The sequence below is a fragment of the Chanos chanos genome, chromosome 2 (genome assembly GCF_902362185.1).
Source record: "Chanos chanos chromosome 2, fChaCha1.1, whole genome shotgun sequence".
Classification (NCBI taxonomy): domain Eukaryota; kingdom Metazoa; phylum Chordata; class Actinopteri; order Gonorynchiformes; family Chanidae; genus Chanos; species Chanos chanos.
This window is the reverse complement of record NC_044496.1, coordinates 44,515,495-44,529,135: the sequence shown is the minus strand read 5'-3', so window position 1 is coordinate 44,529,135 and position 13,641 is coordinate 44,515,495. Positions and strand designations below refer to the sequence as shown.

The 13,641-nt window shown below is 40.6% G+C and overlaps 1 protein-coding gene across 1 annotated transcript in view; it reads right to left on the bottom strand.

Moving 5' to 3' along the window:
• The window catches only part of slc2a9l2 (solute carrier family 2 member 9, like 2), a 92,765-nt gene that overhangs the window by 216 nt on the left and 78,908 nt on the right, over positions 1–13,641 (bottom strand). Inside the window, exons 12-13 of the mRNA XM_030766051.1 lie at positions 11,984–12,111; positions 1–628 (exon numbers count right to left, since the gene is read on the bottom strand). The exon at positions 1–628 is cut by the window's left edge and continues 216 nt beyond it. Of these exons, the coding sequence (XP_030621911.1) occupies positions 389–628; positions 11,984–12,111 (368 nt within the window). The 3' untranslated portion in view covers positions 1–388. The remainder of the gene's footprint in view (positions 629–11,983; positions 12,112–13,641) is intronic.

Genomic DNA, 13,641 nt, shown 5'->3' with positions numbered 1-13,641 from the left:
ATTAATTTCTGAACAAGTAAAACAAACGCACAATTCCACTGATTTACTTAATCTGAGGTTTGCACATCACTATTACATTGAACATACAGATTTTGCATGAAGAGCTGACAACAGCAAAAACACTGAAAATACTGATTGCATCTGTCACATCTGTATTAGTCTTTGCTGCCTTATATCTCTCCTTCATAACTCCCAAACTCTCCCTTTTTCATTGAATGTCAAGATCCTATATGCACCCTTGATACGAGGAGAGCAATAAAAAAAAAGGCAAGCAGTGAATAAATAATAGGATCTTAGTGAATGGTGTTACGATGGCAGAAGCTCGAGGATATTCTTGGCACGGCCAGCCCAGTGCAGGAACCCCGGGCACTGACAATGTCTCTTCAGTTCAGAAGCAGCTCTCTGTTTCGATAATGTTACCATCCGTCTCGAGAGATGAGTTAGGAGGCAACACGTCCTCCATCTCTTTATCAGGCGGACGCTCAGGGACCCTGTTTATCTTTGCAAAGCTCCGACTGATCTCCATAAACGTCTTATTCTTTGTCTCAGGGAGAACCAGGAAGAGGAAGATGGCGGCAATGACACAAACAACAACAAAGACCAAGAAGGCATAGGTCTGTAGTGCTTCCTGGAGGGGAGAGGAGAGGAGAGGAGAGGAGAGGAGAGGAGAGGAGAGGAGAGGAGAGGAGAGGAGAGGAGAGGAATTCTTATGTTAAGCCCCTTTCAGACATAAACCATTGCCAGATTAACTTTTCCCCCTTTCACACTTGCATCCCAGTTCTGGAATATTGCCAGGACAAATGTGTTCACACATGAAAGCATAAGCAGGATGAGATGTCTAACACACACAACTTAAGATGCTTTGGTCACACACAAGGATATGCGGAGCATTTCACAGAAAAGCACTGGTCGATCAAATTTTCCGGCATTTTGACCCTGCTTCGTATTCATGTGAAAGACTTTTCTGGAAAGTTGCCAGGACATTAACAGACAAAACTGTGTGTGTGAAAGGGGTTTCGCAGGTAAGTTTGACTACAATAAGTTCCATTTCTCATTCTTTTCCCTCCAGTGCTTTGACTGGCCTGAAAGAGAAACATCATTTAAGAGTCATACACACTCAGTCTCACTGAACACAGAATCACCATTCAGACAAAATAAACAACACACAAATCCACCACTGCTTAACACAACACACATTCAATACTCGAGCCTCATAATACATAGCTAGAAAACCCGAAAAGAACCTCTATCTTTAAATGGAATGTGAGGTTGGGTGGAAGAATCCTGGCATTCAGATCAGAGAAAGCAGACACACACACGCACACACACGCACACACACAACACTTCTCTCAGGTGATTGTAGAGAGCTCCTATCTTGTAATCTGGCCGACCTTGCCAATCAAATGACCCCTGCCATCAACGCTGCTGCCCATTGGCTGTGCCCCCAGCTGAGCCCTGCCCCAGACCCAAACTTTGTTTGTACTTTTCGACTTTCTTTGTGATGATGGGATGAACAAGTCTTTTCCTGAGAACAGCCAGACCAGACCTTGAGCAGGTGGTGTGAAGCATTTTCTGACAAGGGCACAGAGGAGAAAAAATCACAGAGAAATGAAAAAGAAATCTCACACAGAGAGGCTAAGATAAATCAAATGAAATGAGGCCAGTGCTTTTACACAAACATACACACACTCTGACCTTCTCTCTTTATCTCTCTTTTTCACACACACACACACACACACACACACACACACACACACGCAAAAACACTCTCTTTCTATCTTACAAACATATAAACGCATACACACAAACAGACCCACACAGACTGCATTAAACCCACTCATTAAAATAATCTGTTAAACTGTGTATGTTAATCTGAAGTTTCAGCAATTTTCACCCAGATTAAAAATGCATTATGGATTAATTACAGTGCACCCCATGCCATTGTATCAGAGGTGTACATTTTAAATTAATATCATCACTTTGCACATGGATTAAAAAAATAGTAAAAACCCACACTGTTAAAAACTGGGTTCAAAATCTTTGAAAGCTACCCTCACAATGTCAATCATGCAGATTAATGTGGGATTATGAGTGAGGATCCAGATTATTTCCTGGGGGTTGACGCCCTTGTTCAACCTCTGGAACTACGCCATGGTGTTTATTATAATCTGCTGTCCAAGAGAACATTAAGTACCAAAAACATCCATCCAGAGCTATCGGCGCTCTATCTCCCTTACATGCCCCCACACTCGCGCGCACACGTGAACACACAAACACAGTCCCCCAGAAGATATGACCCCAATACGCCACAACTGTTTCCTATGTTAATAATACCCTGGCCCTGTGGCATTCTCAGCTATGTCATTGTCCATGGTGGATGCTAAAGTCACTTTCCTCTTTCGAGTATTTCATAAGAGGATAAGAGGACACACACCCACAGACTCTCTCACACACACACACACACACACACACACACACACACACACACAGACACACACAGACACACACACACACACACACACACACACACACACACACAGACAGACACACACAGAGACATCAGCCCCTTTGAAAGGAAATCTGTGACGCAGTCCGAATCCCAAAAGAAAGAAAAAAAAAACTTCTCATATTGCCCCTCTTCATTAAGCTCACCATGGCACAAACCATGAGTCACTGTATTACAAAAGCCTCTCTCCTGTTATTCTGTCAGTCTCTCTCTTTTCATCCCATCTGGCTAAACTGCTATCTCTTTTTGTCAGTTCATCTCTCTCTCTCTCTCTCTCTCTCTCTCTCTCTCCCCTCCTGTGTTTCCTCATGACTGATACATCACTGAGCTGAGTGATCACAGTCCTGAAAAGGGACCCCCCCCCCCACCCCTCAAAAGAACCTTTCTTAATTAAAAAAGTATCTATCTACAGGAAGGGTTTGTGATGTGTGATTTCTGATTGTTTTTGGGCTCCAAGGGAATTTGCATCCAAAAGAGATTCAAAAATGCTTAACACCATCTGCCTGACACCACACTGCTCAACAGTGCCTGCCAGGCAACACACTCAACATGACTCAACACAACCTAAAACACCACACTTAACATGACTCAGCACTCCTTTTTACTCGTACCACATTCAACATACTGAGTTCTGCCCACCAGACTGAACATTCAACACTATTCAGTGCTACCTACTTTACACCACAGTTAACCATAAACCATGCCTTCTGGTCAACACTCCTGAAAACTCCCTACCAGACACCACTCTCATTATTCAAATGTGCATCCCAGATGCTGCACTAAAAAAATCTGTGTGTGTGTGTGTGTGTGTGTGTGTGTGTGTGTGTGGCTCTTAGATACTCAGACACCATCAAACAGTTATGTTGAATTTACTGCAAACCCACATAACAGGGACTTGTCATTAACAAGATTTTAATTCCATGCAGAAATGTCCAGAAGGAATGTTAAGGTGAGTAAGAGAGAGACAGAGAGACAGAGAGAGGGAGAGAGAGAGAGAGAGAGAGAGAGAGAGAGACATCACATTGCTTTTTTTTAAGTGAAGATCAAAGCGCAGCTGACGTCACACACCCATCACAAAGAGGAGCAGAGAGCCATTAACAAACAACACAGCATCATTTGATTCTCACACACACATGCGCACTCACATGCACACGCACACGAACACACGCTCGAACACGCGCACAGAGAGTGTCATTCAGCTGTGAAGTAATTATTTGACTTTAAAGTGCTGTGCAGATATGAGCACACTGACTATTCAGACACACACACACAAACACAAAACGACAGGGTAATGAAACATTTATACATTACTGCTTTTGATGTTTTGAGTGTTTCATGATGTGCAAAACTGTGGTTTTGATGTTGGATGAGACTTTGAAGATGATGAATAAAACATTTTTAGAGATGTCGTACATGACAAACAGCATTTTAGAGATGTTTCATACACACATTTCCTCATAAAGCTTGTCCAAGTATGGCTGTGCATGCAAGTTACTTTTTGTATCTGTTTCTGTATTTGCTGGGGTAATATAATTATCTGTATTTATATTTGTATTTATATTTGTATTTGAATAGAGAACAGAGGTGGGTAGGGTTTAAATCTGAAGTGATTAGATATGAAATGAAAAACCTATATTTTTTTGCCATTTATTGCTGTTATATAAATATCTCATATAGTGACAATACAATAACACAACAATAATACCACCACCCTGTTTTTATGACTTGTAAAAGCAAGATAAAAAAAATTAAAGAATCAGCTGAAAGACACATAATGCTTAAAAAAACATCTTAAACTAAGCAGATAATGGTATGTGTGTAAAAATGCAAGGAAAAAATGAAAAAATTTATGCATTTAACCCCAACACTTTTACCCTAAGCTTTGCGGCACATATTTTTCAGCCAAATATTTCAAAGTTGATGAAACATGCAAAAAAAAAAAAAAGAAGAAATTCTCAACTCTGCTCTGCTTGTAGACAACATGCTTGAAGAGTGGGAGAGAGAAACAGAACACCCTCTATCTCACAGCCTTCCAGGGAGGGTTTAAAACTAGTGCTAGACATTTTAGAGTATGTCAGCTATAATTTATGTAGGATATGGTGTCTCTGTCTTTACGTTGCTCTTGGCAAGTTTGGACTTCAGAGTGTCACAGGACACGAGACTAGCCCCCTGCTGGCATCCTACTCTGCCTGGGATATAGCAGCACACTGTGGGCATCTTTGCTTAGGCGTAGTTGGCTCTTATGTCACGTACTTAAGGGAAAACTTCTGACTTTGATAGTACTGACTTCATGATCAAAACAGATTTATCTAAGAGTTGTAATATCCTATTCGCCTGTGCTACTTCAGATTACAATGTAATCAGTCCAACAGCAGCACTGAGCTGACCTGCTACTGCCCTGACTAGCCATGCACACGCATACACACAAGCACACAGACACACACTCACACAGGCACACACACACACAAGCACAGACACACACAAACTCACATGCACACACACACCCTTCTCGCACCTGTTACACACATACACATTCACAAAGACTTGCTCTCCTTTTCTCATTCTCTTCCTTGCCGTACCCAGTAAACTGGTCTCTGAGTGGATTTAACCCCTTGTCACTGTTCATTGTGTTCTTTTTGTTATATGGACTTGATGGCATTTTCTAAATTTTAAGATGACAGTACAAACACAAGCACTTCCAGGACCAGAATAAAATCACCCAAAGCCTGAAAGGGGGGGGGGGGGGCGCACGGATTCTACAAGACGGCAGAATGGGAATTTCTACAAGGCTGTTGGTCCATGTTGACACAGTTTCAGCAGACTTGAGACTGGTATATTCACGCTCCCAACAGCTCACATTTCTCCTACACATGCAGCATTCTGTTAAGGTCTCCGGACAGTGCAGGTTACTGCACCACAGGGAACACCACAGGCATGGTCTTGGTGCCATTCTGAGACAATATCCTCTTTGTCACATGGTACATTATCTTGCTGGAAGTATCCATGTGATGGAGGGTAAACCATGACCACAAAAATACACACTTAATTACTGACCCTGCCACCGGCACGGTGCAAAAGGAAACAGGATTTTGTCTGTCCAGGTGAAGTTATGCCAATCATCAGCTCAAGCTGCCAGTCCTGCGTTGGTGACCGTGTTTTCTTGTTTTTAGGTGACAAGTCTGGCATGTAGTGTGGCTATCTGTTACTGTAGACTCTTTGTGACGGGGACCAGTGGGTTTTGTGTGCCATGTTGCTGTTCTGCACACCAGTGTTGTAGTGGAATGTTTTTTGGCTGTTTGTGGCCTGTCTTTTACTTTGCATGGCTGTTATCGCTCTTCTTTGACATTTCTCATCAACAAGCTTCTCTGTCCACCAGCTATCACCGACTGAATGTTTTTCGTTCGTCACACTATTTTCGGTACACTCTGTACCGTTCATGGAGAGCAGCCCTGTTTGACATGCTGGAAAAGGCCCACTGGGCACTGGCAGTCAGAGCACATTCAAAGTAACTTTTGTCAGTCATTTTGTCTATTTCATCAAACAGGACCCATAATAAGCTGACCTCTTTTTTGTATGTGTTATGTGTAATTTGACAAGGGAAGGTGTCCTAAGTAGTTACATAAAGGTTTATGGCTCAAATGCCTTTACTTCATGGGCTCAGAACATCAAAATCTATCCTCATTCTGTCAAAAGATTTTGGTAGAGAAAAACTGTGAAAAACTCAGCCCAAACTTCATAAAAGATTTTGGTAGAGAAAGACTGTGAAAAAAGCCCAAACTCCATAAAAGATTTTGGTAGAGAGAAACTGTGAAAAGCGCAGCCCAAACTCCATAAAAGATTTTGGTAGAGAAAAACTATGAAAAGCCCAAACTCCATAAAAGATTTTGGTAGAGAAAAATTGTGAAAAGCCCAGCCCAAACTCCATAAAAGATTTTGGTAGAGAAAAACTGTGAAAAGCCCAAACTCCATAAAAGATTTTGGTAGAGAAAAACTGTGAAAAGCCCAAACTCCATAAAAGATTTCGGTAGAGAGAAATTGTGAAAAGCCCAGCCCAAACTCCATAAAAGATTTTGGTAGAGAGAAACTGTGAAAAGCCCAGCCCAAACTCCATAAAAGATTTTGGTAGAGAAAAACTGTGAAAAGCGCAGCCCAAACTCCATAAAAGATTTTGGTAGAGAAAAACTGTGAAAAGTCCAAACTCCATAAAAGATTTTGGTAGAGAAAAACTGTGAAAAGCCCAAACTCCATAAAAGATTTTGGTAGAGAAAAACTGTGAAAAGCCCAAACTCCACAAAAGAATACTGTGCACTTCTCTCCAAAAAATCTTTTACCACCAACACTGCAGAACTGGAGACCACTACAGTTCCAGTCCATTCAGCGGTGATGTACGAAACCCATTCAGCAGCACTGGATATCATCCCTCAGATGGAAAAAATTAACTTATCCAAATAAGCCGGTAACCCTGAATAATTGCTAAAAACAAACAAACAAACAAACAAACAGAGGGCTCTTTGGGCCAGTGATTTTAACATATGCACCTCTTGTGGCTTAAAGTTGTATTGGATCTCAGACTCCATGCCTAAATAGGACAGTTTAATAGAACATGTGAATAATGTAAACAGGAACATTTGCAAATTGTAATATTATGTGGCAACGTGAAATCTTCTGAGTGACAGTTTTAACTGGCTGACTGAACTTGTATGACCTTGTTGTTCGCAACCACTGATGGAAGAAGGTGTTAAAATGGGAATATAAATAAAGCGGTCTGATGTTTAAACCGTAGTGAAAACTATTACTCAAACATGTTCTTGATAACATTAAAGAAGTCTAGCTAGCAGAGAGAGAGAGGGAGAAACTGTTCATAGCTAAGTGAGTCGACCTTTCCTACCTGTGATTCATTCATCATCCAGTGCAGTGAAAGTGTACTTTGACATCCAAGAGGAGTCAGTGCATTGTTTTGTTTTTGTGGAGTTTAATGTCCTTCTTTGTAAGAAACTTCTGAATACCTTTGTATTAGGTGCATGTGCCTTCTGCCTTGTAATTGCTAACACATCGAGCCACTTGCCGTAGCTTTGCTGTTTTTATACAAAGGGAAATGTTCAATTTTAAAGTAGGCTTTTTACACCATTATTATGGAGTCTGGGCCAATGCTCTCTCAGTATGGGCTCTGCTTTTTGAAAATGGGTTTTTGGGTGTTTTTCTGGTGTCAATGAGGGGCATATAAAAGCAGAAATGACCTGTGACATGGTGAACTGGTGAAGCAGAACACAGCGGGACTGTGTGTGTGTGTGTGTGTGTGTGTGTGTGTGTGTGTTTATGTGTGTGTGTGTGCGCGTGCACGCATGTATCGAGCCATTCTTGAGAGTGACAACCATAGCTCTCTCTCTACTCACTTTTCTTTTGCCCTCTCTCTCTCTCTCTCTGTCACTCTCTCTCACTCTCACTCTCTCTCTAAGACAAACTCTTTCTCTTCTCCTCTTCTCTACTTTCTATCTGTCACTCTCAGCTCTATACTGAAATTCTAACTCTCACTCTCCCTCACTTCACACCCTCTCAATATCTTTGTCTTTTCTCCTGCCTCTGTCTGTTTTGTTGTTTCTGCTTCACTGCTGCTTCGACACCCCTCCCCAACCCCCACAAGTCCCTCTCGCACTGTCATCTCTTTATCAGAGCTCTGAGCATCATTAACTCAACTTGGAAATGAGGGTTTGTGCTAAATGATGCTCTACTTGTTTGCTGCTGAATGAGATACTTTTTTCTGAACTTTCTGAGGTTCTGCTGAAATGTTTTTTAGCTTGATTTTTTTTTTTTTTTTCACTGCACCTTGCCAAGATTCTGTCAGATTTTTCTCAGCCAAATTCAGTTCTAAACTGCAAGCCCAGAAAGAAATGGGCATGAATTCTGAATTGTGATTTGTTTGGGTTTTCATGTCTCTCTGCCCATGTGCATTTGACTGGAAATGTTTTTATTGTTATTGTGAAGAAAAAACCTCTGTGACCTTACTTCAAGATGTCTGTCAACGACTGTCAGCTTATCTTTCGCTTCTGCTCGCCTCTACTCTGCCTCGCCCTCCCCACCCCTTCTTTTTTCTCTCTTCTCTGTATCTTGGCTGAGAGAATTGCATAAACATTCCATAAACACACACACACACACACACACACACACACACACACGCACACAGCATTTTTTCACTCAACATTCCCTAAGTCTAAGTGCATACAGGAAATTCTAACCCCAGTCTTACCACAGCCCTCAGCATGAATACAACACCAGCCTCCTCTCACATCCAGCATCCAGTTCTGACCAACACACAGGCTGTCAGAAACACAGGACTAGCTATGCCCAGCACAGTTCTGTTGAGTCCTTTCCCAATACATGAGCTGCAACCCTGAGGAAGCTGTATATATGAAATGCATCAGTACTGTTTTGTGTGTACTTGTTTTTGCTAACTTTGTATGCATGTTTGCGTGTGTGTGTGTGTGTGTGTGTGTGTGTGTGTGTGTGTGTTGCAGCAAAATGACTCAGCAAACAGACTGTAATCTGACACATGTATTAACGTCATGTCTGCTGTTACAGTGGAGAGACAGCATAATGGAGCAGTTAACAATATGGGCTACCAAAATGTATCTACATTAAAGGGCCTGTTTGCCTGTTATTAACATTTTTGGTACTGTCTTATTCCATTTCAACAGCGGTATAGATAGAGGTTTGATGTAGGTTGATGACTGTAATTTAAAGACTGAACAAAATGGAAGTACAATGAAGCTGAAATGGGTCTCCTTCATGTACCCTCAGTGCCTACCATTATAAGCTCTAGCATGTTAGCATATTGAAATTCTGCTCTCATGCTGTTACCTGACTATTTAAAATGATTAAGCAGAATGCGTCAAACCACCATTTACGCAGGGTGTTTTAAAGTACAAAAACACTAATGAAAATGCGAAATGTGAAGTGGTCGTCACCTCACAATTTAAAATGATGAGGTATTATGAAGGTACATGGTAAGAAATAGGCAAAGAGAGAATTCACAAAGATTTACTGATTCAACCATGGCAAAGACAATGAAAAATTAGTGAGTTTAAATGATTAAATCTGTGATTCAGTGATCACATGTTTAAATATTTAAAATATTTAATATTTAGTTTAAATATTTACCACTTATGATGTTGCTTTCTGTCAAAGGTGCCATAAACTCTTATGACTAATGGTGTCTACCAACTGCAGAATCATGTGAACCTGTCTAGATGAATTTAAATTTGAATGTCCTGGAAAAGACATCTCAACTGGACTACCAGGAGGAAAAAACAAAAGTGTATTAAAACTGACAAAGAGCAAATAAGATCAACATGTTGTTCTTGGCCCATTTTCCGTGTGTTTTGAAGCAAGCTTCTTTTGTCCTTCAAAGGTGAATGTCTGTTCCCATATTCATATCATAAAGGATTTTAAAATTCAGAACTGTCTGGCTAAACTTAAAGACTGCTACAGCATGAAATGAGCATCAGCAGCCTATATTTAACGCAAGAATGCCTTGAATCTTTTTTTTCCAGGCGAGGTCATCAGAAGAATGAGAGCATTTCCTTGGCTGTAATCTTGTTATTCCTGGCTACTGCTCTTCAAAGAGCTCAAATGATAATGCAGCAATAATTATCTCAATCACATTACATTCATTTCATTTTCTGACAAATTTCTCACTGCCAAAAAAAAAAAAATATATATATATATATATATGACTACAAATCATATTGTATTCATATTTGACTGTCAAAATGATAAAATGATTGATTCTTTCCTTTTAAATACTGAGGTGGAAAAAGCAAATAATGTATCTGATAGTGACAGGGTTATGGACCACACACACACACACATACACACGCATGCACACAGGGTAGTCAGTAGTCAATATGAGTGAATTAGAGGAGCAAAGAAAGAGAGAACAAGTAACAGACCTAGTTCATTATGCAGATGCTATGTTGCTTTTGTCATTTGGCACCAGGTCTAATTAATCCTCCCCACATCAGATAAAGGGGAATTGATTGTCTAGAATCTCAATGGCTGCATGTTCAAAACCTGTGTGGAAGTGCGGCAAGTACCTCTCTGCATTCTTATACATGTAGTGCATTCCTATACATGCTGCAACAATCTGCAAGGGGTTTTTTTGTGAATAAGTGAGCTGATTCACAGCGGAGCATCTAATTTTGAACAAGAGATTAAATTAGAATGAACAGGACAAATATATCAGACTCATCAAATACATCATCCTAACCACACACTGCAGCCCAGCAGGTCAAACCAGATCACACTCATACACATACACATACATACGCACAGAGAGAGAGATAGAAATAGAGATAGAAAGACAGAGAGAAAGATAGAGATAGAGAGAGATAGAGGGAGAAAGACAGAGAGAGATAGACAGGGACAGAGATAAAGAGAGAGATAGAGACAGAGATAGAGAGAGAGAAACAGGTAGAGAGATCTTCTCTACAAAAGGGAGTGCGTACTATATAAAGAAACTGCGTTTTCTGAGCTCTGATGCACGTATGACACACACACACACACACACACACACACACATACAGCTTTCAGAAGGGGTTCTGAACTCCTGCTTTCAGATTTATTCACCCAGGGGGTCAGAGTTTTCATGCACCATCAACCTTCTCTTTTACTGATCTATCTCTTCCTCTCAGAATTTCTCTAACTTTCCCCGTCACAGAAATTTCATCTCCTGTGTGTGTGTGTGTGTGTGTGTGTGTGTGCGTGTGTGTACGCGCGTGTGTATGTGCATGTATATGGAGTTTTGAGGTGAAATGCAGTGTGATTTAGCGCTGTTTAGTGCTCTCTGCCATCTTGGAGGCCATTTAGGCTTTAAAAGGCTTCCTGTTACACTCTCTCTTCAACTTCTCTTTTCATTCTCCCTCTCTGATATTGGCTGACAGGGCTTGTGAGAACTCAAAATGGAGTCATATTGTAGAGTGAAGAGCAGTTTGCTGTTTAGTTTGGTACTACACACTGAATGCTGAAGCATGCAAAGCATTTATAAATCCTTTTTCATGAATGAAATTTCTTTAGAACAGGCTTTTGTCACAACGTCACACACGTATATGTATATGCTGAAACATAAAACAGTTCACCAGTAATCGAGAGACTCCATTAGAAAACCATAAGGGAAACACAGCAAGAATGTGTGTCATTCTCTTTCTGTGGGTGCGTGTCTATGCTTCTGTATGTATTTCAGAGTCTGAAGAAGCACACGTGCATAAGCGAGTGCTCGTTTGTGTATAGATCTTTAAGGGTGTACTTCTTGACACTTCATTTCCTCAGCTCCTAATGTGAAGCTGGGTTAGGCTGCTCCTCGAAGACAAACTTCTAGGCAATCAAGCATCACCTGCACCCTTGCACTTTTACAAACACATGCACACACACACACACACACACACACACACACACACACACACACACACACACACACACACATACCTGAATGAAAGGGAAGAGCAGCCCCACGGCGAAGTTGGCCAGCCAGTTAACTGTTCCTGCAATCATGAAAGCTGCAGGTCGGTAAGACTGCTCAAACAGCTCTCCAGTCAGAATGAATGGAATACCACCTGCAGACACAGGGGGCAGGGGTCAGGGGTCAGGGGTCAGGCTGCACAGTCTGAGCAATTTAGCAAAGCTGACATTTTTTTATATATATATATATGTATATGTTTCAGATACATACACAACTAATTAAACAAGGAATCTATGTCTTACAGGAAAATAAATTAGATTAGATATAAATAATACAACCATGCGCAACACTAAGTTCACTTTTGATGACAGAAAATTCCACATATGTCAATTCATTCAGAAACTTAGACAGTTAACACAGTTATTAACATTCAAGGTGATACCACATATGTGTGGTATTGCCTATAATTTAATGTTAACTTCAGTCATTTCAGTAGGCATACACAAAATGAAATTAGATATTAAAACAGAGGTATGCACAAACAGCACATTATAAGGGATAATGGTAGTTTCTAAATAATGTGTCTGAAGCATTGAGCTCTCAATAATTAAGAGCATGTGAGAAAGAAAGACATATATTGTCATGGAGAATTTCATATAGATTCTAAAAATCGTTTAATTTTTTTGTACATACCGGGTATATCATTTTCACAGCATGTAACGATACATAATTAAAAACCAACTTGCACTCAAGCAAACACACAGATGTGTGCACACGCATGTGCAAACACACACACACACACACACACACACACACACACACACACGCACTTACACTCACACATAAACAGACATGTGTCCAGCTAAATGTAATTGCCCACATGAGGTTTAATGGTGCGAGCTGGGAGGGAGATCATACGTGTGAGTTTAGTATACAGACACTGTTGGAGCATATAGCCAAGCAACACTGATTCTTTAAAGGATTAATCAGAGCTTGCCTGAAGCACTACAGCTAATTTGCACGCACATGTATACACACACACACACACTTTGTATGCAAGCGCACACACTCACATCCTCTCTCCTTCTCTTTCTCTCTCTTAGACACACATAATGCCCAGAGTGAAAACACACGCAGAGTACAGAGGCAGAGTTGGTGTTGCAACATCCAGGGGTCATTCAAATTTTTAAATATATATTTGACCAAAATATGTGTGCAATTCAATACATTTGTTAAAGGTGAGACAGAGAGAGACAGAGACCGGGACAAAGGCAAAGAAAGAGAGAATCTGTTGAGGTGTTAAATTCAGAAGTTCATCGAAATTGTCGATATCCAAATTTGGCAGTAGCCCTCATCTCAAACTGCAAGATGTAATATGTTAACTCATATCCCATTTTTTTTCTTGCCTAGACCACTTGGGCTTACATTTTACTATGCTACCACAGACAAATGCAGAGCCTGTAGCTCATCCAAAATGTAGCTGCCAGCACCTTAATTCAAATTCAAGACATATGACAGCATAGAGCATATTATACCTGTTCTAGTATCTTCCAACTGGCCACCTGTTTCTTTTAGGATTCATTTATTCAGTAAAGGTCTGAATGGTATGGCACTTGTATTCATTTATTGTTGAGCGACAGATCACCTACCGCAGGCACCTTGAATATCTCAAGACTAAAGTGAT